Below are 24,870 nucleotides of genomic sequence, written 5' to 3'. Positions count from 1 at the left end.
AGGTCAAACTCTTTGTTGGATTGATATTCAAAGAGAAGTCTCACATGAGTGGCGAAATGCAACAGTTTCTGCAACAATTTTGACTAGTCCAAACGGAAATACATGTATCCAAATGCTGTTCTGACTGCAGAATGATGTCATAGATGATTGGGATATGACTACAACTAGTTTATAATGTTAAATCTGAAACTTAACTGTTAGGTGTTACTGTTAGGTGCCCATCCAATATGAAACTATCAAACCCCTACAACAAAATCTCAGTGACCTCACATGACCAACGCAGCCATCATACAGACCAATCAAAAAGTAAAGCCACCGCTGTGACTTCACCATTTATCCAACTAATCACACTTTAGCAGCCGAAAACAATAAGAAGACACCAAAAGTTTGTATGAGTGGAGTTTACTGAACCAATCAGGTGGCAGAATGAAATCATTAGAATACACAGTGCTCAGTAGATATAAATAGAAGTCAGACTCTACTGTCTCTGTTTGTGACTGTAAGGCAGAGATGATATCCTGTTGCATTCTGGGTAGCCTCCTGTAACTGCTGTCTCTATGGCAACCTCTCCTTGATTCGCTGATGGCCTGGTGGAGGATGATGACCACCATCTTCAGTCTCGTCCTGACTGGACACTAAAAGAGTTCGACTTCCTGTTTCTAGAGATTTTTTTTAAAAAGAAAAGAAAAAAACATTGATTATTTTTAAAATGTAACCAGACTATTTAGCTAATACTCAGAAGTAAAGTGAAAACTAAAATCAGACCAGGTTTAGACCAGACTGAAGTCAGAGCTCAATAACAGGGATTGTGGAGTTAGACCGTTCAATATTTTCAACAAATTTAACATTTTTAGGTTCAAGAAATTATGGCTCACTGATGCAGTGGAGCCATGAGTACATGAGTATCTTACTTCAACACTACAACATTATCCAAACTAGAGCACACTAAACTAGAGCACACTGGCATCTGTGGTGCTCCCACTCAATCATGAGTTACTACACCTGCTACAGTCTACAGTCTACTAGATAGCTATTTAAATGCATCTTCAATGGATGGCAGAATTTGTGAAACAGCTCTGCTTTCTCATTTAAATTTCATAAGAATGATGAGATGGAGAACTGAGGTTCACTTCAACACCCGCCTCTGCAGTGACCATTTGACATCGGGCACCCACCGACATGTGGTGTCTTCCTTGTTCAGCGATAATAGACAAGAGTTAAACTAAATAAAGACTGGGTTTAAACAGGGCAAATTTAGAGAAATGTGTTGACTAAACAATAGCAGGACTAAACAAAGTTAGACAAGGCTTAAGGCAGGAGTAAACCAAGGCTCTGACAGTGGAATCACAAAAGACCAAACCATCCAGGTGGCTTTGTAAAGGACTGATCTTAAATTGGTTTTAAAAAAAAGAAGAAGAAGCTCCAATGGTACTTAGTTTTGGAGCCAATCCTGAAACTGGTCTAAGGGGCCTTTGAAACTGTAAAACCTGCAGAACCTGACAATCACATGGGACCATTAAACTGTGAGGTTGAACTATCAGCCTGAACTCACATTGAGAGCTTCCTGGATTGGCTGTCCTTCACCCCACACCCACGGTCCATCGTTTTACTACGCTGGTCCAAGGTACTGGTCCTATGGTCTCTCTGGTCCAAGGTAGTGGTCCTATGGTCTCTCTGGTCCAAGGTAGTGGTCCTATGGTCTCTCTGGTCCAAGGTAGTGGTCCTGTGGTCTCTCTGGTCCAAGGTAGTGGTCCTGTGATCTCTCTGGTCCAAGGTAGTGGTCCTGTGATCTCTCTGGTCCAAGGTAGTGGTCCTATGGTCTCTCTGGTCCAAGGTACTGGCTCGGTGGTCTCTCTGGTCCAAGGGACTGGTTCTGTAGTCTCTCTGGTCCAGGGTACTGGTTCTGTAGTCTCTCTGGTCATTGGCACTGGTCCTATGGTCCAAGGTACTGGTTCTGAGGTCTATCATATTGTTCCTGTGGTCCATGTTACTAGTTCTGTGGTCCAGTGTACTGGATCTATGGTCTCTCTGATCCAGAGTACTGGCCCTGTCCAGGAGGCTAGTCGTGTTGCTGCGGATCAAGACCGGCATGGAGGTGGCGGACTGGGTGGCCATGGTGAAGTGGGCCGTCCTTAGGGAGTCATCTGTGAGACACAAGAAGTGATGTGGAATACTGGCCCAATACTTATCTCCACACTAACAGAATAATGGACTCTCAGATGTGTTTCTAAGTGCTTTAGGGCTTTGGAGGGTCCCACTCTCAAATCGTCAAGTACATGAGGGCTCTGACGTGGACTTTCCAATGCTCATATGTGCTTGTTCTGTAAGTTCAGATATCTGCAGGCATTCCTGAGGGGCTTGCACATGAGTCACAGCAAAATTACTGACATACAATTGTGGTTGTCCTGCACCCCCACAAAACATAACATATACACAAACCACACATGAATTGTGTACAAGGAATCGGCTAGGAAGTTTGTCAAACTGCACAGGCTGCTCGCGTTATGAATATTTATTGCAGTTTTGTAGAGTTGTTTGAATTTTCAGTGAAACATCTGCACAGAATTTATAGATGGTCATTGCCTTCCTGATTTTTGGTAGTTTTGTAAATTGTACAAATACTGTAATGCCAGACAGAGGGAGTGATAAACTACCCAGAATGATACAGGAGTCCAAGTTCACTTTTTTTGAATAATGATATATTGTTTTACAGCAAAGTGTGCAGTTGTTATAGCGTGTCTCATTCCTCCATTTTATATCATTTCAAGCCCTCATGAACTCACACACTCAGACACTCCAGCTGTGATGTCAGTGAAGTCTGTGAGGGTTTAGTACTTAGGCCTTAGGGTGGAGATTGCGATTGGGCCACTGAATGTCAGGGTTCTGGCTGTGTGAGGGTGTGTGGAGGCTGTACCTTTACTGGACAACATGGAGGACTTCCCAGATCCGGATGTGCTGCTCAGCTCTTTGACTTTCCTGAAACACCAAAAAACGTGCTTTAAATTTTAGTAAACCATGGTTAATGAATGTTTTACCCTTCAATATGCAACCTCTTAATTTAGGTGTTTTAGGTAATTTTGAACCTTCATCCAACCGCCCCCTTGTGTAGAAACCTTTGAAAAACCTGGAGCAAATCAATTATATGACCATCTGCACAAAAATTGTTTGTTTGAAGACTTTCAGTCAGGACATAGAGGACATCATAGCACACAAGCAGCACTGGCCAATGTCACCAATAATCTTTTTATAGCCTAAGACAGTGGACTCATCTCTATTCTTCTTCAGCTGGATCTCAGTGCTGCATTTGACACAGGTGATTACAACTTTTCATTATAGAGACTGGAACATGTCATTGGGATTAAAGGAACTGCACTAGGCTGGTTGATCATCACTATCATTTAGATATATTCCAGTTTTTTCATGTCGACAATGATCCTTTCATGCCCACAACAGTTAATCATGGAGTTCCACAGGGTTCTGAGCTAGGACCAATACTATTCACTTTGCACATGCTCCGCTTAGGCATTACTATTAGCAAACACTACATAAACCTTCACTGCAATGCAGGTGACATCTAGCTAGACTTAATAGGTTTCAGGCATGTCTTAAAGACATTAAGGCTTGTATATGATGAATTAGAAATTTCAAACAGGAAAGTTTAAATTATTTTAGAACAAGGTGAATCCTTAAACTGACACAAAACAGAAGTCTTTAGGGCAGCCTTATTTCAGCTGCCATAGTGGGAAGATCAGGAACATTTTGTCTCAGAGTGATGCTAAAAGACTACTCCATACATTTGTAGCCTTCAGTCTGGACAGTTATGATCACGTTCTATCAGGATGTTCCAATAACTCTGTGAAAAACCTCCAGCTGATCCAAAATACTGCAACTAGAATTCTGACGGGAACCACCCACAGAGATCATATTTCTCCCACATTTAACTTCTCTACACTGGCTTCCTGTAAAATCCTGAACAGAATAGAGACTAAAACCCTTCTCCTCACACACAAAGCTCTTAATAACTATGTTCCAACTTATCTTAAAGAACTCGTAGTACTATTCGAACAGAGCACGTTGGTCTCAGAGTGCAGGCTTCCTTTTTATTCCTAGAGTTTCTAGAAGCAGAATGCGAGATTTCAGCCATAAGGCTCCTCTTCAGTGGAATTAGCTGCTGGATTTGTGGAGTTTTGCTTTGCAATAGCCTTTGCAAGGTTACGATGTACAGTGCCCTGAGATTATTTGTGTTATGAATTGGTGCAATAAAAAAACTCAATTGAGCTGAATTCTTACAGAGTTCGGTCTGAGTTCAGAGGTTTGGACGATGTTGGTTGACTGCTGAGGGACCGACTCCGAGAGAGTTTAGCCTTCCTCATTTCTTTACCTGCACAGAGGATTATCATCAACATCATGACGCCATCACCTTCACCATCATGACATCATCATCATCAATGAGGAAGAGTTGGAGCTCATCTTCATTCTCTCCATCTCACCAGAGGACGCGACTGTTCCAGACGAAGACACTGACATGGACTTTGTTGCAGACAGACTGGTCTTACTGTCTCTTCCTGTCAAAGAAATGTGGTTTACAGACGGGACTGCAAATACAACCCTCTTCTGTGACTTTTTTTATAAAGTAAAAGTTCAGCTTACGTTTTCTTTCCGTATGTTTATCAGAGTTCAGCTTTCCATCGCTCTGTTGGCGCTCCAGCTGTTCCTGATGACAAAACAGATGCCATTAAAAAAAAACACAGACCAGTTAAAAACTGAAGACCAGCTTTTAAGCTCAGCCTCACCATCTCCAGTAGCAGAGTTTCCTCCTTCTCCTTCTTCTGGTCTAGCAAGTCCCTCTCCTGCCTCTTGTGAAACTGTTCACAGACACAAGACACCAAGGTGGTTAGAGGATAGAAGTGAACCTGATGTATCAACAATTTAGGCCTTCATTAAACCAGCTGCTTACAGGTTCTGATAGGTCCAATTTGTCCAGTTCCAACACTGTCTGAAAAACATGATGGACACAGTTAATCTTTGATCACTTTCATCCCTCATAAATAAACTGGTTGGCAGGTTTAAATGTTACAGCAACACCCTCGACTGGTCTCTGGTAGGTGTTACCTTGCGGATTGTGGCCACCACATCTTTGTCTTTCTCTCTGCAGAGAAGTTTCTGGACGCAGAAGTCAAGTTTCTGCAGCAGCTGTTTGTCAGCTGGCAAGCGAAGTGACGAACGCAACCTGGGCAACAACTGGCACAGCTTGTACCTGAGAAAAAAAGACAGGCAGACAGACAGACAGACAGATGTGCTATGTGTGATGTCAGGCAGATTTTAGCTGTGTCATTGAAAAGAATGATGAGGATCTACCTGACATTGGCAACAGGGTCATGAACCAGCTCCAGTGCTGGGATCAAGAAGTGCTCGTTGAAATATTTTCGGGAGAAAATCTCGGTGGCAGTTTCACAAACATCAAGGAATCTTAGACGGTTCCAGTAACTGCGACCCTGAGCCAGATCTGAGATCATAAACACAATATGTCTTATATCCTGACAGAGGTTCTGTAATTTTTTCACATAGATTGAAGTGATGCTGACTCTACTGTTAAAAGAAACAGAGGAACCAGTAGAAGCAGAAATGTTCAGACCCTGGATCAGTCGCTCCATCATCTCCTGGCGCTGCTCCTGTTTGCGGTTGTAGCGCAGAAAAGTGCAAAATGTACGAGCCGCCTCCTTCTGCACTGGCAATACTTTCTGCAACCAAAACAAGCAGAGCAGAGTTACCTGTCTGTCGCCTGGTTTACCTGTGGTATTGTGTGATGTGGCGCCTGGTAGTGCTGACATTAGTGGTGAGGATAATAAAGATACGAGGAGAGAAGCTCTGGTGCAGCAGTTCTCCAGGAAGCAGTCTGGCCAGGCAGCAGTAACGCTGCAGCAGCTTCTCATGGAGCCGCCAACGCAGAGAACATCCAACTTTCTGTTCTGCTAACAGCAGCGCCGACAGCAGCTCTGGAAACTGAGGATGACCACGGCACAACACGAGCGAACAACACAGGAGAACAGAAATGTCATTTTTAAAGTCAGCTCGAAGATCAAGTACCACATGGAAAGAGAAACTACGTGAGAAGAAACTAAACCACATTGAACTGAGTTTTACTTCTGACCTTATTGTCCAGGGCAAGGTTCTCTCCCCTAGATAGAACTGCCTCCAGAGTTTCCTCCAAGTAATTCATCAAAGCATCCAACACCTAAACAGCAGTTGTGGAGGGAGGATTGCGATTCTTTACTTAAGTAAAAGTACCAATGAACACTGTCACAAGTAAAAGCGCTGTAAGTCAAATGACTTCAAGTGAAAATACATATATATAGCCAGAAAAATGTACTTGAAGCATTAAAAATAAAAGTGGTGCAGAAAACTGTCCTGTGTGAGAGTAAAACTGTTAAATATCATATCACTGGATGATTTTTCATGCATTATTGTAAAAGTAGCATATTACTCTCGTAGCTGGTTGAGGTGGAGCTCATTTTAATCTATTTTGTATAGGACTGCATATGATGATTGTTTTAACTATGGCTTAATCTGCTGATTGTTTTCCCCATAAAATATTATCGAAACATAAAATACAAAACTTGGCCTAACAAACATTAACATTGTGACATTATAGGATACTAAAGTAATGAATACAGAGATGCTTCCCGATTGGCAGAACAGTATTGGTGGGTGTGGGGTCTCACCTCTAGAGCATCGTCCTGCAGCAGAGACAGAAGCTCCTTGTGGACAAGTTGGACATTTGAACCGAGCAGCTTCACCACCTAACAGGAGGATGCAGGGACACCATGTGACATCATAGGAGACAGCCAATCAGAGTGATTTGCTGTGATGTGTCATCTTTTATTTTAAATGCTATATCTTGATTTCCTACCAAAAAAAGCTGCTAGCCTAATTACAGGGACAGTTCTTGTTCCCACAAACAAACCCATTACTGAACCTTAATAAGACTGTAATGCCTGCTGCACCCACCAGGGGCACCAGTAGGACCGTTAGTGTTGTGGTGATGGTGATCTCACCTGATGGAAACTGGCTGCAGCACTTCGCCGGACGCTGACCTCTGGGTCACTACAAAGACTCGAAAAAGAGGGGTAAAGCTCCGACAGAAAGTGAACCGAGTCTGCAAACACCACCATGGCCTGGGGAAGAGAACACAAAGTGATCTCACCACCTGGAGAACTGAGGAACCCTGAAGCTGAGTGTGTGTTTGCCTGTGTACCGGCAGGTTGTAGCAACAGTTGCAGCGAATCAGCGTAGCCTCGTTGTTACCGTCAGCCTGGTTACCTTCAGTCTGCAGTCCCGCGACACACAGCACCTTAAACCTCTGCAGTAAACGGCCCTTCTGCTCATCTGACAGAGACCCTGAAATGAAGTGATAAAACTCAGAAATGTGATGATCCACCTGGCACAGACCAATTACAAAAAACATTACACTAGTTCCAATGAAGCTGTTCCTTCCATCCTCTCTAGGTTTTGTTGTCATTCGGCCAAACCATGAAGTCCCAAGGCAACAGTGACTCCTGAATTCAAAGAGGACTGTACGCACTGAATTGCATTTTTGCAGTGACTAGTGTTGACTAAATTTTTTCCCTACAGCAGAATGATGAGGTGGAGCCATTCCACACCACAGAATGGTCTAACTATGAGACACTTGCGAATGACACTGTTTGAGAAGGTGTTGACAATACAGATGACCCTCTTGGATGGCATCTTCCACCCTGGATAACTCAAAAAAGTAGAGTCTGATCCCAGAAGTCCAGTGTGATTCCAGACCTGGTGCTACATGGGGACACAACATCAACTACATCAAGCTGGTAACACTTTACCTTTGGCATAGACACTGGCTAATTCTCTCTTAGAGACTGACTTCCCATATCCCTGGAACAAGTTTAAACAGCTAAAATGTATTAAAATGTGCATGCCAACATCCCACTTACAGTGCTAACCCTAACCTGACCATTAGGTGCTCATGATGAGCTCCTCTCTCAGGGCTGCCACTGCTTCATCTGTGTTCTGGATTCACTCTTAGCCTCACCCCTTTCCTGGGACCAGTTGCTGCTGAGTAAACCCACCAGAAACTGTTGCCATACAGCTCTCTGGCTCTAGTACAGAGACCTATACCTGCTTATCAAACTGGTGTCTATTAGTTGATCGAGATTACACAATCAGTCTTTTGTTCTGAATATGAAATCAATTTAAACCAAAGTGCGTTCGTCTTCCACTTTTTGTGCTGAATCTCACCTGCCAGTCCGCTGCAGAGCTTCCCAAACTGGAATGACAGAGACGCCACAATGGCCTCATCTGCCTGCGATGAGGCCTCACACACCGACATCACCAGGGGAATCACAACATGGAGTCGGTCATCTGAAGAGGAAGAGGACACAATAAACCAGATGTTTAGAGAGATTTGCACCGCTGACTTACTTCTTCTGCCTGAAGAACTAATACTTGAATAGAACCAAACTTCCGACTCACCGCTGTCCATCATCTCCATCAGGTTGATGATGGTGTCGAAGGCAGCAAGACGGACAGTGCTCTCCTCATCTCCAGCAAGCTCCACCAGCTCAGGGAGGAGCTCCATTCTGGTGTCATCCACCCTGAAGGACAGACAGTACACACTGTCTTATCACACAGCATGTTGAAGTTACATTTGGTTGTTGTATGGTCAGCTTTTGGTTGTCATTTGATCAGTGTTAGGTTTATGTTACGTCGTTGTTTAGTTGTTGTTTTGGTTACTGGTTAGTGTTGCTGGTTGTTTGGCTGCTATTTGATCTGAGTTAGGTTTGTGGTAGATCATCATTTTGTTATTGTTCTGCTGGTGATTGGTCTTTGTTTCGTTGGTGATTGGTTTATGTTTGGTTGTGAATAGCTATATGTTGGTTGCTTGGTTGGTATAAGGTTCTTGTTTGGTTGGTGTTTGGTAGTCGTTTGCAGTTGGGTTAATGTTGGTCGTTGCTGTGTTTATATTTGGTCATCATTTGGTAGTTGTTTGATTGTCATTTGGTCATTGTTTGGTCACCATTTAGTCGGTGTCAGGTCTATGCTTGATTGTTGTGTAGAACTCATTCGGTTTTTGTTAGGTTCGTGTGTGGCTGTCAGTTGCTGGCAGTTACCCAGTAGCTCTGGCGATACCCTCCAGCTGACGGCACATACATGCTCTGACCTCAAACTCCGGGTCTTGACATAAAGAACGAGCCAGTGGCAGTAGCTCCTTCTTCACTCTGATGCACAGAAATACTGTTAGTATCAGAGCAGGTGAGATGACACCTGATCAGCACATGTACAAAGATAGGCTATATTACAATAGTACTGCAGTGTTCAGAGTGTATGCTGTATGGGTCGTAGAAGAGTGTTCAGAGTATATAATGGTACAAGCTGTGATGCAGCTCACATGTGAGAATCAAACTTGCAGGCAACTTTCCCTAAAATGCGACAGCTGGCCAGACGAGCCTGAAGCGAGTGAGACAGCTGAGACTGATACAGGAGAGGGTTTAGCACCTGTAGAGACAGACAGGTAGAGGGTGAGACAAGCAGGTTCAGAAGTATAGCAGGATTGAAAACAAAGAAATCTTAAAAAAATGGAAGTCATTCTCAGATCTTTTGTTCACATTGTTTGTGATGCAGTCCCTCACTTAAATCATGCAATTTTAATCAGTTACTAGCAGGTGAATCCAGAGCAGTTCTGCTGGAAAATATTGATCATTAACTGACCTCTTGTTTAATGGTCTCTTTGGGCAGAGCGTTGATGGCTGATAGCAGAGTCTCTAACCAGGCGTTGCTAATCACTGTCAATAAAGATGGCAAAATGAGCAACTGTTACAGCGATGTCAACACGTTGTGGGTTAGGTGTATTTCCTGGTGTGTTTTGGTTGCTCAGGCGTCATTACCTGTGTCTTGATAGTACAGGTGTGGGTTACCTGTGTCCCGGTGGTTCAGGTGCAGCAGAACAGTTTTCAGGATGGAGTAGGTGTGGGTGTGGATCAGGATGATGTCGTCCTGGAGGATTGTTAAAAATGACCCTGCTGCTGCCAGCTGGATTTCACCCCCAGCTCCATTCAGGACCTCCTGGGTCACAAGGACAGGAAAGGTTACCTGTGAGACACACCTATACAACACACCTGTCATGTCCTGGAGTATTGTCCACATCCTGTCCTCATCCTCCTTCTCTGGCAGATGATACGTACCCGAACTTTTGGTACGACACGGCGAAAAGTCTCAGCTGGATTCTGGCGGACAAGACTTGGGAGGTTACTGATGACACTGGCCCTTTGCACCTCTTGACCCACACTGAGGAGCAGAGAGGAGGGCAAAGGGGAGTCAGACAGCAGACAGAGGGGTGACAGAGGGGTGATATATGGTCGGCAAAATGTGAAGTGAGAATGTTTCCACATCAAAAAGCCAAGAACCCAAACCTGAACCCTGATTACTCTACAGCTGGAACCAGGACAGGCTCACATGTCCAGCTATGAACTCCAATGTCCAGTATCTCTTCCTGTCTCCACTGTCCTGTTTACGAATCAGTTCAGTGAACTAGTTTAGCTCCTCTGGGATGGGACTGCTGATTACCTCCAGTGTTTAATTAGCTCCAGGGTTTACTGGGTCACAGTGAAGGAGGACTGCTGGAGAACTGAGAGCCTTGTGCTCCGCCTGAGGCCTCCTGAAATCTTCATACATATAAAAGCTTGTTTATTTGTTCTTGTTTCTCAACCCAAGATATTAGCTAGTCTTACTTTAACTAGTGTTTATTGTCACTAGTTATTTTTCACTGGTGTTTTTCCCTAGTCTCACTTTAACTTGTTTATATTTTAACTAGCCTTAAATATGACTATCCTTATTTTTAGTAGTGTTCCTCGTGAGCACTTTTAAGTTTAATTAATTAATTAGGTTTACTTTGAACTAGTTTTATTATACCTGGTGTTCATTGGACTAGTCATTTTATCAAGTTTAATTTTTAGTCTTATATTTACTTATTATTGTAACTACTTTAAAATGTAGACAGCCACATTTTAACTAACGTTCACTGCAACTAGTTTTAATTCTAAGTATCTTTCATTTAAACTATCCTTATTTAAGTCATGTCCATTGTAGCTGGTCTTATTTCAACTAGTTTTTAATTTAACCACTTTTAATTGCTACTGGTCTCATTTTAAATGGTGGTCATCATCACTAGTTTTAAGTTTACCGAGTTTTAACTTTAGCTAGTTTTATTTTTACTCATCTCATTCAATGTAAATGGTTTTAATTTTAAACTAGTCTTATTTTTTGCTAGTTTTAATGTTCACTATGGAAATTTTAACTAACTCGTTTTAATTTTAACTGACTATATGGGAGAGATGGCACTGACGTGAATGAATATATGAGACCAGGATTTTCTACAGCCTCTCATTTTTTGTCTAAGAATTCACAGCACAGCTGTTATTTCTATGTCGTTTTTCAGACAGCGTTATAGTTACAAAATCAGTAGGTTAGCGGTGCAGAGGTAAAATGGCTCATAAGTGACTGCTAGTTAACATGTAGTCTTAATGGACTTCACTTAAGTCACTATTTCATACTCAGTCCAATTTCACATAGCTCTGACTTGAGGTCATATGATCACAGCTAACGACAGCATTAGCCACATTAGCAGCACAAATGCAAACTGTAGGGATTTTCCTGTTGTTGTAGTGACATTTCCATCAATAAAAAAAAAGAATCCACTGGATCTTCAGTTTCTCAGTTGCTGGGAGTGCATGAAGACTCTTGTGTTCCCTCTTACAGCCAACAGCAGAACATTTGGCGTATTTTGTTTCTGAATGTCTCACCTAGAAGCAGCAGGCAGTGAGAGTGAGGATTATACAAAGTTTGAGCTATTAGTTCCCCAGCTGATACCTGGCAGGGCATTAAAAGTGTTATTGGGTTGTAAAGCTGTGAGGTTTTCTTCAGGAATGTCTTGTTATGTTAACAGATTTGATTTTACACCTCCAAGTTTATAACAACCACTAAACCACAATAAAACCGAATTTTTGCTGTATGGGACATTTAATGATGAGCAGTGAGATTGATAAGCTTGTACACATTCACAGTGAGATTTTTTTCACCTCACTTTTTTGCTATTGCTTTTGGCATATTTGTTGCTTTCAGTCTGTATCACAAAGTACTCATATTAGTATAGCGCTTGTTCTTCTCATGGGAAATATGCAGCTTTAGACATGTCCATGTCTTTTTAAGTGAACACATTCCTATCCAGATTCAGAAACTGTGAGTTGACTTAAACAGTTAATAACCAGTGTGTGGCTGCTTGGCCTGATGTAGTGCAGACTTTAGGTGAGATTCCAGCCTGGAGTCCTGCTCTGAGGTCCACCTCTCTCATCCAGCTTAAACTCCACAGAGGAGAGGTCCCACTTGTGTTCTTAAAGCTGCAGGTCAGATCTCACCTGAGCAGGTAGACGGCCCTCTCGATGTCGTTCAAGTCTTCGTCCACAGTCAGCTGATCGATCTCCTCTGCAGTCTGATGGGGAACAACAGACACAGCAAGTCGACTCATCACCCGGCAGTGATCTGTCTGATCTGCCTGTGATGAAAACCCTCAGACAGGTGTTTCTGTGTGTGTGTGTGTGTGTGTGTGTGTGTGTGTGTGTGTGTGTGTGTGTGTGTGTGTGTGTGTGCCATGTTGTTGTTACTAAAAAAAGTGAAAGTGCAAAAACGTTTCTTTAGGGTTAGGCATTGTTTTGGTCTGGGTTAGGGTAAGGGTTAGGGGTTAGATATGAATGGGAGTCAATGGTAGATCCCCACAAGGATAGGAATACACTGTGTGTGTGTGTGTGTGTGTGTGTGTGTGTGTGTGTGTGTGTGTGTGTGTGTGTGTGGGAGAAGACGGGGGTGTGTGTCTGCGTCATTATGACGTCGGGTTTCTCCCATAAGAACACCCACGGGCCCGCCCCCTCGTGACACAATCACCCCCGAAACCCCGCCCCCGCAGCTACAGGTGGAAATCTGACATCAGACTGTTTTCTGATTCCTTTTATTGATTAGTTATTGATGCTGATGCTTCCGTGTAAAAAGAATCAGAACTGTTCTTCCTCCTCCTTTTGTCTTTTTCATTATAGTCAAGTGTTTATCTCTCCAGCTGTCTGTCTGTCTGTCTGTCTCTAATGTCACATCTCTGTGCCTCATTCTGATGGAAAAAAAACTGACTTGTGCTAGGTGTTTCCTTTTCACCCTCTATATAAATTACAACACTGACTCAAACCTTGATTTCAAGCCTCATAAAATTAAATCAATTCAATTAAAATGAATGAATGATGATGAACTGGTCAGCATTTGTGTTTCTGTGCTTTAATTATGTGTCATCAGCCCTCACTCTGCTGCTGTCTCTCACACCTCTGACTGTTTAATCATACATGGATTATTTATTAATGCATTAGTTCACAGCTTCAACTCCTCCTGTGCACACAAGCCTGCTCTGCAAACATGATGATCACTGCATAATGATGTTCGGATTTCTTTGCTGACTGGATTTGAGGAGGAGGAGATCCTGAAACCTGTCTGTCTCTCTGCGCTGACAGACAGACAGGTGGAGAGACAGACGGACAAACTGCGTCATGCTGCGCAGATAGCGGGTCTCCCCTCTGCTTCCTGCATGGAGGCCGCTGATCTTCCTCCCACTGACTCATCCAACATTTCTCATCATCACCATCACCATCATCATCGTCACTTCTCATGTCTCCCACATGTGCTGGAGACACATGAGCGCCTGCTTCATGTATGTGTGCGGGAATAGTTCTTCATGAGAACGTGAATCTGAGCAAGCTGACAAGCTGACATGCACACCTACCTTGAGACTCCTGCGGATCGGCCTCTCGATGAAGGCGAGCTCCTGCAGCTCCTCCAGCGGACCGCACAGCAGGCTGGACTGGCTCAGAGCCATTCTGCTGGGGAACATCTGCTCACTGGAAGCGGCCCAGTTTGCTACTGGCTGTTAGTGGGAGAGCAGGCGGTGGATCTCAGTACCAACCATCCCTGATGAGAGGAGGGGGCGGGAGGGGCGGGGGACTGTCACTAGCCGTTTCCAAGGAGATCCCTGCTCGCTCTGTCCGCGGCGGAGGGAACGTCACGCCAGACTCCGCTCAAAAGTCTAATAATATAACATTCATTCGCTCATTTGCAGGCGAAGTGGACGGTCAGAAGTTCCAAAGCAAACATATTACAAATCAACACTGATCGGTCTTCGATTCGGCGCCCACAGTGTCCCACAAGCTGCGAATATTTCAGTAAAATCTCCACTTCTCCGAGGAACATCTATAACATCCCACAGTGTTAGTTGGAGTGGGGAACAGACCCCATAGCCTGCCACTGTCAAACACCATCCCCGGGACGCTTTCCAAACCAATCCTCGCTCTCTTTAATGCGGAGGCAACAACACACCAGAGTCCGTTAACAGAATGGAGGTTTTAACTCTTATTTCCAGTACAATTAAGCCAACGACCTATTAAAACCTAAAGCAGAGGTGTCATATAAAATCTCTCTTCATTTCGGGGTACCAGCAGGACCCACATCTCCAAACGAAGCTATATCAGCACCAGAGTCCAGCTCAAAACTCACATTAAAGCATATCATTACTAAAGAACAGGCGAGATATTTAAAAAATGAGACAGGGAGCAGATCAACAGGGTATCCTCTTCAGTTCGGCGCATATAAGTAGTCCAAAAACCCCACTTGAGATCAAATCCAGACCTTCTCCAGCCCTCTCAGCGGTGGAGGTCTGTGCGATAGGAGCGTCACGCCGAACTGCGTTAAAATTTCAGCGCTGTATTGCGTCTGTGCTCATGGGTGAAGCTGGCAGTCCGATAGACCTTAAAGAAATGGCATGTTTGATGAAACGGAACGTCCCACTCACTTCGGCCTACACTTTTCACATCAACGAGCAATTATTTTAATAAAGAGTCGGTGTTTCTGAACTCGGGTCCGTCTGGTCGCTCCCACACGGAGGGCGGTACCGAGCTGTCTCAAATAATAGGGTTTAAAGGTTGAGATTTTATTTGGAAATACATCTTGTCGGTAGATTTTCCTCAATCTTGATTTTATTACAAAATCCTACAGCAGGTTGTTACGGTAGGACATCATAGCGACACAAACTGTGAGGCGTTAAAATTGCTAAAAATGTGAACAGACATTTGTGAGACAGCAGTAAGTCCGAATGTCTAAGTGTGGTTTTATAGACTTGTCTGACCTGCTGATGAAGCGGCCCTGACCGCAGACTGGCACCCGAACCGGGCTGAAACCGGACCAGGACCGGGTGATGAATAGCAGGGCGGCTAGCTGCAGGCTAACGGCCGCACTGCAGCAGCTAAACCGGTTTCCATGGAAACGGCTGTCTGTGATCCAGCTCATTCACAAAGTCCAGTTTAAGAGACTTGATGGTGGTTTCACACCGATGCTCACAGAAACGCACAGATGAAACACTGAGAACAGTTAATGTGCAATTTATGTGTGGTCACCTGCAGACTGACTGAAAACCACCTGAAGAATAAAACCACCTGTATGATCACACCTGACTGTGAAAACTATAAACACACCTGACTGTAAACTAACTGTATGATCAAACTACCTGTATGATGACACCTGACTGTGAACTAACTATAAACACACCTGACTGAAAATGAAAACAACTTAGAATAAATGTTACAGCATAGTATGTAATCCAAAATGTCACTAAAACGTCCTGATTTACAATATCGTCCAAATTGTGTAAAAAACGTCAGTTTATTATGTCATCCCAAATGTGACAAAAATTTCATTGTTTTAGTATGCTGTACAAACTATATTAAAAAGTCATAATTTAGTACTTCATCCAAAATGTGACCAAAACATCATAGTTTAGTGTGTCGTCCAAAAATATCACTAAAACGTCATAGTTTGGTACATCGTCCAAAATATGACAAAAACGTTATAGTTTAGAATGTCGTCCAAAATTTGATCAAAAACATCATAGTTTAGTATGTCATCCAAAACTTGATCAAAAACGTCATAGTTTAGTATGTCGTCCAAAATTTGGACAAAAACGTCATCATTTAGAATGTCGTCCAAAATATGTACAAAAATGTCAGTTTAGTATTTCGTCCAAAATTTGTTTAAAAACGTCATAGTTTAGTATGTCGTCAAAATTTGATCAAAAATGTCATAGTTTAGTATGTCGTCCAAAATTTGGACAAAAATGTCATAGTTTAGTATGTCATCCAAAATATGAACAAAAATGTCATCATTTAGTATGTCGTCCAAAATTTGATTAAAAGCGTTTTAGTTTAGGACGTCACATGTCGTCAAAAATGTCACCAAAAATGTCTTAGTTTAGTATGTTGTCCAAAATTTGATCAAAAACGTCATAGTTTAGTAAGGCGTCCAAAATTTGGACAAAAATGTCAGTTTAGTATTTCGTCCAATATTTGATCAAAAATGTCATAGCTTAATATGTCGTCCAAAATTTCATCAAAAACGTCATAGTTTAGTATGTCGTCCAAAATTTCATCAAAAACGTCATAGTTTAGTATGTCGTCCAAAATTTGGACAAAAATGTCATAGTTTAGTATGTCGTCCAAAATTTGATCAAAAATGTCATAGTTTAGTATGTCGTCCAAAATTTGATCAAAAACGTCATACTTTCGTATGTCGTCTAAAATTTGATCAAAAACTTTTTACTTCGGGGCACTCGTATAGCTCAACGGGTTAAGCAGGCAACCCATGTACAGGAGCTGGTCCCGACCTAGTGGCCCGGGTTCGGTTCCTGCTCATGGCCCTTTACTGCATGTCTTCCGCCAACTCTTCTGCCCCATTTCCTGTCACTCTTGCACTATGCCTATTAATAAAAAATTGAAGAAAGCCCAAAAGATAATATTAAAAGGAAAAAATAATGTCATAGTTCAGTATGTCTTCAAAAACGTCATAGTTTAATATGTTGTCCAAAAATTTCAGTTTAGTATTTCGTCCAAAATTTGATCAAAAACCACATAGTTTAGTATGTTGTCCAAAACGTGATCAAAAACATGTCGGTTTAGGGCGCCTGTATAGCTCAATGGGTTAAGTGGGAGACCCGTGTACAGGCACTAGTCCCGGGTTCAATTCCAGCTCATGGCCCTTTGCTGCATGTCTTCCCCTGTTTCTTGTCTCTCTTGCACTATGCCTATTAATAATAACTAGCTGAAGAAAGGCCAAAAGATTACATTAAAAGAACAAATAATGTCATAGTTTAGTATGTCATCAAAAATGTCCCCAAAAATGTCATAGTTTAGTGTGTTGTACAAAAATGTCAGTTTAGTATTTCGTCCAAAATTTGATCAAAAACATCATAGTTTAGTATGTCATCCAAAATATGGACAAAAATGTCATAGTTTAGTAGATCGTCCAAAATGTGACTGAAAAACGTCATAGTTTAGTAGGTCGTCCAAAATTTGATCAAAAACATTTTATCTTAGGGCGCTCGTATAGCTCAACAGGTTAAGCAGGCAACCTACGTACAGGGGCTGGTCTCAACACAGCGGCCCGGGTTCGATTCCTGTTCGTGGCCCTTTACTGCATGTCTACCACCAACTCTTCTGCCCCATTTACTGTCACACTTGCACTATGCCTATCAATAAAAAGCCGAAGAAAGGCTAAAAGGTAATATTAAAAGAAAAAAGTAATGTCATACTTTCGTATGTCATCAAAAATGTCCCCCAAAACGTCATAGTTTAGCATGTTGTCCAAAACTGTCAGTTTAGTATTTCGTCCAAAATTTGATCAAAAATGTCATAGTTTAGTATGTCGTCCAAAACTTGATCAAAAACATTTGAGTTTAGGGTGCCTGTATAGCTCAACGGGTTAAGCGGGCGACCCATGTACAGGGGCTAGTCCTGTCCTTGCACCCTGGGTTCGATTCCAGCTCGTGGCCCTTTGCTGTATGTCTTCGCCCAACTCTTCTTCCCAATTTCCTGTCTCTTTCACTCAATAAAAAGCTGAAGAAAGGCAAAAAAAATAATATTAAAAGAACGTCATAATTCAGTATGTCATCAGAAACGTGATAGTTTAATATGTCATCTAAAATTTGATCAAAAACGTCATAGTTTAGTATGTCGTCCAAAATGTGACCAAAAACGTCGTAGTTCAGTATGTTGTCCAAAATTTGATCAAAAACATCATAGTTTAGTATGTCTTCCAAAATTTGATCAGAAACGTAATAGTTTAGTATGTCGTCCAAAATTTGGACAAAAAGTCATTGTTTCGTATGTTGTCCAAAATATGTACAAAAATGTCAGTTTAGTATTTCGTCCAAAATTTGATCAAAAACGTCATAGTTTAGTATGTTTTACAAAAGTCTACTAAAAAAACGTCATAGTTTAGGATGTCATATGTCGTCAAAAATGTCACCAAAAATGTCTTAGTTTAGTATGTCGTCCAAAATTTGATCAAAAATGTCATAGTTTAGTATGTCTACCAAAATTTGATCAAAAACATTCCCATTAAGGGCGCCTGTATAGCTTGATGGGTTAAGAGGGCGACCTGTGTCCAGGGGCTAGTCCCGGGTTCAATAACGGCTCGTGGCCCTTTGCTGCATGTCTTCCCCCATTTCTTGCACTTTGCCTATTAATAATAACTAGCTGAAGAAAGGCCAAAAGATTATATTAAAAGAACAAATAACGTCATAGTTTAGTATGTCGTCAAAAATTTGGACAAAAACGTCATCGTTTAGTATGTCGTCCAAAATATGGACAAAAATGTCATAGTTTAGTATGTCGTCAAAAACTTGATCAAAAATGTTTTAGTTTAGGAAGTCATATGTCGTCAAAAATGTCACCAAAAATGTCTTAGTTTAGTATGTCGTCCAAAATTTGATCAAAAACGTCATAGCTTAGTATGTCGTCCAAAATTTGGATAAAAACATCATAGTTTAGTATGTCGTCCAGAATTTGGACAAAAACGTGATCGTTTAGTATGTCTTCCAAAATATGAACAAAAATGTCATAGTTTAGTTTGTCATCCAAAATTTGATCAAAAACGTCGTAATTTAGTATGTCGTCCAAAATTTGATCAAAAACGTCATAGTTCAGTATGTCGTCCAAAATTTGATCAAAAACATCATAGTTTAGTATTTCGTCCATAATGTGACTAAAAACGTCATAGTTTAGTATGTCGTCCAAAATTTGATCAAAAAAGTTTTAGTTTAGGACGTCACATGTTGTCAAAAATGTCACCAAAAATGTCATCGTTTTAGTATGTTGTCCAAAATTTGATCATAAACATCATAGGTCAGTATGTCGTCCAAAATTTGATCAAAAACGTCATAGTTTAGTATGCCGTCCAAAATTTGGACAAAAACGTTTTAGTTTAGGCCACTCGTATAGCTCAACGGGTTAAGCAGGCAATCCAAGTACAGGGGCTGGTCCTGATGTAGCGGCCTGGGTTCGATTCCCGCTCATGGCCCTTTACTGCATGTCTTCCCCCAACTCTTCTGCCCCATTTCCTGTCACTCTTGCACTATGCCTATTAATAAAAAATTGAAGAAAGGCCAAAAGATAATATGAAAAGGAAAAAATAATGTCATAGTTTAGTGTGTTGTACAAAAATGTCAGTTTAGTATTTCGTCCAAAATTTGATCAGAAACATCATAGTTTAGTATGTCGTCCAAAATTTGACGAAAAACATCATAGTTTAATATGTCGTCCAAAATTTGATCAAAAACGTCATAGTTTAGTATGTCTACCAAAATTTGATCAAAAACGTTCCCATTAAGGGCGCCTGTATAGCTTGATGGGTTAAGAGGGTGACCCGTGTCCAGGGGCTAGTCCCGGGTTCAATAACAGCTCGTGGCCCTTTGCTGCATGTCTTCCCCCATTTCTTGCACTTTGCCTATTAATAATAACTAGCTGAAGAAAGGCCAAAAGATTATATTAAAAGAACAAATAACGTCATAGTTTAGTATGTCGTCAAAAATATGTACAAAAATGTCAGTTTAGTATTTCGTCCAAAATTTGATCAAAAACATTTTGATTTCGGGCGCTCGTATAGCTCAACAGGTTAAACAGGCAACCCACGTACAGGGGCTGGTCTTGATACAGTGGTCTGGGTTCGATTCCCACTCATGGCCCTTTACTGCATGTCTACCACCAACTCTTCTGCCCCATTTCCTGTCACTCTTGCACTATGCCTATCAATAAAAAGTATGTTGTCCAAAAATGTCAGTTTAATATTTCGTCCAAGATTTGATCAAAAACGTTATAGCTTAGGATATCGATCAAAAACACTTTTATATAGGGTGCCTGTATAGCTCAACACGTTAAGCGGCTGATCTGTATATAGGGGCTGGTCCCAACCTAGCAGCCTGGGTTCAGTTCCGGCTCATGGACCTTTGCTGCAACTCTTCTCCCCCATTTTCTGTCATTCTTGCACTATGCCTATCAATAAAAACCTGAAGAAAGGCCAAAAGATAACATTAAAAGAAAAAGTAAAGTCATAGTTCAGTATGTCGTCAAAAATGCCCCCCAAAACGTCATAGTTTAGTTTGTCGTCCAAAATTTGATCAAAAACGTCATAGTTTAGTATGTCGTTCAAAACTTGATCAAAAACGTTTTAGTTTAGGACGTCATATGTCGTCAAAAATGTCACCAAAAATGTCATGGTTTTGTATGTCGTCCAAAATTTGATCAAAAACGTCATAGTTTAGTATGTCGTCCAAAATTTGATCAAAAACGTCATGGTTTAGTATGTCGTCCAAAATGTGACCAAAAACGTCATAGTTTAGTATGTCATCCATAATGTGACCAAAAATGTCTTCGTTTAGTATGTCATCCAAAATTTGATCAAAAACGTCATACAAACAAATGAGCACAAGTCCCACGTGTTATAATGTTGCAACCTGAGGAACAAATGCTTTTGAGCTGCAGAACATTTTGTAAGATGTTTGGAAATTCTACAGTATTTTGGTCCTTTGGTCCTTTTCTCCTGTAGACTTCATGAAGGAGGAAGAAAAATAATATGAGAAAAGAAAAGAACTATTTTCTTCATGTTTCTAAGAGGGAATTGGCTACTTGCAGTAAGATGTAATTGCCAAACTTCAGCGAAAGGCTCTAAGAGTGACAACATTTAACATACACACGTGGACAAAATTGTTGGTACCCCTCAGTTAAAGAAGGAAAAACCCACAATTCTCACTGAAATCACTTGAAACTCACAAAAGTAACAATAAATAAAAAATTATTGAAAATTAAATAATCAAAAACAGCCATCACTTTTGAATTGTTGATTAACATAATTATTTAAAAAAACAAACTAATGAAACAGGCCTGGACAAAAATGATGGTACCCATAACTTAATATTTTGTTGCACAACCTTTTGAGGCAATCACTGCAATTAAACGATTTCTGTATTTGTCAATGAGCGTTCTGCAGCTGTCAACAGGTATTTTGGCCCACTCCTCATGAGCAAACAGCTCCAGTTGTCTCAGGTTTGATGGGTGTCTTCTCCAAATGGCATGTTTCAGCTCCTTCCACATATGTTCAATGGGATTCAGATCTGGGCTCATAGAAGGCCACTTTAGAATAGTCCAACGCTTTTCTCTCAGCCATTCTTGGGTGTTTTTGGCTGTGTGTTTTGGATCGTTGTCCTGTTGGAAGACCCATGACCTGCAACTGAGACCAAGCTTTCTGACACTAGGCAGCACATTTCTCTCCAGAATGCCTTGATAGTCTTCAGATTTCATCGTACCTTGCACACTTTCAAGACACCCTGTGCCAGATGCAGCAAAGCAGCCCCAAAACATTACTGAGCCTCCTCCATGTTTCACTGTAGGGACAGTGTTCTTTTCTTCGTATGCTTGGTTTTTGAGTCTATGAACATAGAGTTGATGTGCCTTACCAAAAAGCTCCAGTTTGGTCTCATCTGTCCAAAGGACATTCTCCCAGAAGCTTTGTGGCTTGTCAACATGCATTTTTGCAAATTCCAGTCTGGCTTTTTTATGAGTTTTTTTCAGCAGTGGTGTCCTCCTTGGTCGTCTCCCATGAAGTCCACTTTGGCTCAAACAACGACGAATGGTGCGATCTGACACTGATGTACCTTGGCCTTGGAGTTCACCTTTAATTTCTTTGGAGGTTGCTCTGGGCTCTTTGGATACAATTCCAACGATCCGTCTCTTCAATTTGTCATCAATTTTCCTCTTGCGGCCACGTCCAGGGAGGTTGGCTACTGTCCCGTGGGTCTTGAACTTCTGAATAATATGAGCCACTGTTGTCACAGGAACTTCAAGCTGTTTAGAGATGGTCTTATAGCCTTTACCTTTAAGATGTTTGTCTATAGTTTTTTTTTCGGATGTCCTGGGACAATTCTCTCCTTCGCTTTCTGTTGTCCATGTTCAGTGTGGTACACACCTTTTCACCAAACAGCAGGGTGACTACTTGTCTCCCTTTAAATAGGCAGACTGACTGATTATGAGTTTGGAAACACCTGTGATGTCAATTAAATGACACACCTGAGTTAATCATGTCACTCTGGTCAAATAGTTTTCAATCTTTTATAGAGGTACCATCATTTTTGTCCAGGCCTGTTTCATTAGTTTGTTTTTTTAAATAATTATGTTAATCAACAATTCAAAAGTAATGGCTGTTTTTGATTATTTAATTTTCAATAAATTTTTATTTATTGTTACTTTTGTGAGTTTCAAGTGATTTCAGTGAGAATTGTGGGTTTTTCCTTCCTTAACTGAGGGGTACCAACAATTTTGTCCACGTGTGTAAATGCCAGGATTTACAAAAATGTCATAGTTTAGTATGTCGTCCAAAATTTGATCAAAAACGACATAGTTTAGTATGTCGTCCAAAATATGGACAAAAACGTCATAGTTTAGTATGTCATCCAAAATTTGATCAAAAACGTCATAGTTTAGTATGTCGTTCAAAATTTGATCAAAAACGTCATAGTTAGTATGTCGTCCAAAACTTGATCAAAAACGTTTTAGTTTAGGACGTCATATGTCGTCAAAAATGTGACCAAAAATGTCATGGTTTAGTATGTCGTCCAAAATGTGACCAAAAACGTCATAGTTTAGTATGTCATCCATAATGTGACCAAAAATGTCTTCGTTTAGTATGTCATCCAAAATTTGATCAAAAATGTCATAGTTTAGTATGTCGTCCAAAATATGTACAAAAATGTCATAGTTTAGTATGTCGTCCAAAATTTGATCAAAAACGACATAGTTTAGTATGTCGTCCAAAATTTGATCAAAAACATCATACTTTAGTATTTCGTTCAAAATGTGATCAAAAACGTCATAGTTTAGTATGTCGTCCAAAATTTGATTAAAAACGTCATAGTTTAGTATGTCGTCCAAAATTTGATCAAAAACATCATAATTTAATATGTCATCCAAAATTTGATCAACAACATCATAGTTTAGTATGTCGTCCAAAATTTGATCAAAAATGTCATAGTTTAGTATGTCGTCCAAAATATGGACAAAAACGTCATAGTTTAGTATGTCATCCAAAATTTGATCAACAACGTCATAGTTTAGTATGTCGTCCAAAATATGGACAAAAACGTCATAGTTTAGTATGTCGTCCAAAATGTGACCAAAAACGTCACAGTTTAGTATGTCGTCCAAAATATAGACAAAAACGTCATAGTTTAGTATGTCGTCCAAAATTTGATCAAAAACGTCATAGTTTAGTATGTCGTCCAAAATATGTACAAAAATGTCATAGTTTAGTATGTCGTCCAAAATTTGATCAAAAACGACATAGTTTAGTATGTCATCCAAAATATGTACAAAAATGTCATAGTTTAGTATGTCGTCCAAAATTTGATCAAAAACGACAGTTTAGTATGTCATCCAAAATTTGATCAAAAACGTCATAGTTTAGTATGTCGTCCAAAATTTGATTAAAAACGTCATAGTTTAGTATGTCGTCCAAAATATGTACAAAAATGTCAGTTTAGTATGTTGTCCAAAATTTGATCAAAAACATCATAATTTAATATGTCATCCAAAATTTGATCAACAACATCATAGTTTAGTATGTCATCCAAAATTTGATCAAAAACGTCATAGTTTAGTATGTCGTCCAAAATATGTACAAAAATGTCAGTTTAGTACGTTGTCCAAAATTTGATCAAAAACATCATAATTTAATATGTCATCCAAAATTTGATCAACAACATCATAGTTTAGTATGTCATCCAAAATTTGATCAAAAACGTCATAGTTTAGTACGTCGTCCAAAATTTGATCAAAAACGTCATACTTTAGTATGTCGTCCAAAATTTGATCAAAAACGTCATAGTTTAGTATGTCGTCCAAAATGTCCCCAAGAACGTCATAGTTTAATATGTCGTTCAAAATTTGATCAAAAACGTCACACTTTCGTATGTCATCCAAAATGTGACAAAAAACATCATAGTTTAGTATGTCATCCAAAATGTCTCCAAAAGCGTCATAGTTTAGTATGTCACCAAGAATTTGATCAAAAACTTCATTGTTTAGTATGTCCTTCAAAATGTCACCAATATTGTCATAGTTTAGTATGTCATCTAAAATGTCACCAAAAACATCATAGTTTAGTATGTCATCCAAATTTAATCAAAAACATCATAGTTTAGTATGTCGTCCAAAATGTCCCCAAAAACGTCATAATTTAGTATGTTGTCCAAAATGTGACAAAAATGTCATATTTTGGTATGTCATCCAAAATGTCATTAAAACGTCATAGTTTAGTTTGCCGTCCAAATTATACAAAAGGCAGTTTAGTATGTCGTCCAAAATGTCACAAAAATGTCAGTTTAGTATGTCGTCCACAATTTCATTGAAATGTCATAGTTTAGTATGTTGTCTA

At 40.5% G+C, this 24,870-nt stretch overlaps 1 protein-coding gene across 2 annotated transcripts; it reads right to left on the bottom strand.

Moving 5' to 3' along the window:
* Positions 1–386: 386 nt before the first annotated feature.
* On the bottom strand, positions 387–15,362 carry ppp4r4 (protein phosphatase 4, regulatory subunit 4). Of its 2 annotated transcripts, none has more exons than XM_022212417.2 (25): positions 13,850–15,362; positions 12,450–12,523; positions 10,221–10,323; positions 9,924–10,101; positions 9,748–9,821; positions 9,428–9,534; positions 9,150–9,257; positions 8,512–8,633; positions 8,278–8,400; positions 7,256–7,398; positions 7,056–7,175; positions 6,723–6,800; positions 6,152–6,235; positions 5,830–6,003; positions 5,636–5,741; positions 5,359–5,506; positions 5,113–5,257; positions 4,958–4,996; positions 4,794–4,865; positions 4,651–4,714; positions 4,491–4,565; positions 4,291–4,381; positions 2,915–2,976; positions 1,553–2,144; positions 387–659 (listed from the first exon to the last, which is right to left on the bottom strand). In XM_022212417.2, exons 1-25 carry the CDS (start codon positions 13,955–13,957, stop codon positions 614–616), a joined length of 3,036 nt encoding a protein of 1,011 aa, XP_022068109.2. In that variant the 5' UTR covers positions 13,958–15,362; the 3' UTR covers positions 387–613. The 2 variants fall into 2 exon arrangements, with proteins under 2 accessions (XP_022068109.2, XP_022068110.2); XM_022212418.2 differs by having other exon boundaries at positions 9,954–10,101; positions 13,850–15,361.
* Between the last annotated feature and the right edge of the window lie 9,508 nt (positions 15,363–24,870).

The sequence above is a fragment of the Acanthochromis polyacanthus genome, chromosome 16, assembly GCF_021347895.1.
Source record: "Acanthochromis polyacanthus isolate Apoly-LR-REF ecotype Palm Island chromosome 16, KAUST_Apoly_ChrSc, whole genome shotgun sequence".
In the NCBI taxonomy this organism is placed as follows: domain Eukaryota; kingdom Metazoa; phylum Chordata; class Actinopteri; family Pomacentridae; genus Acanthochromis; species Acanthochromis polyacanthus.
The sequence above is the reverse complement of the archived record's forward strand: the minus strand, read 5'-3'. Positions and strand labels throughout refer to the sequence as shown.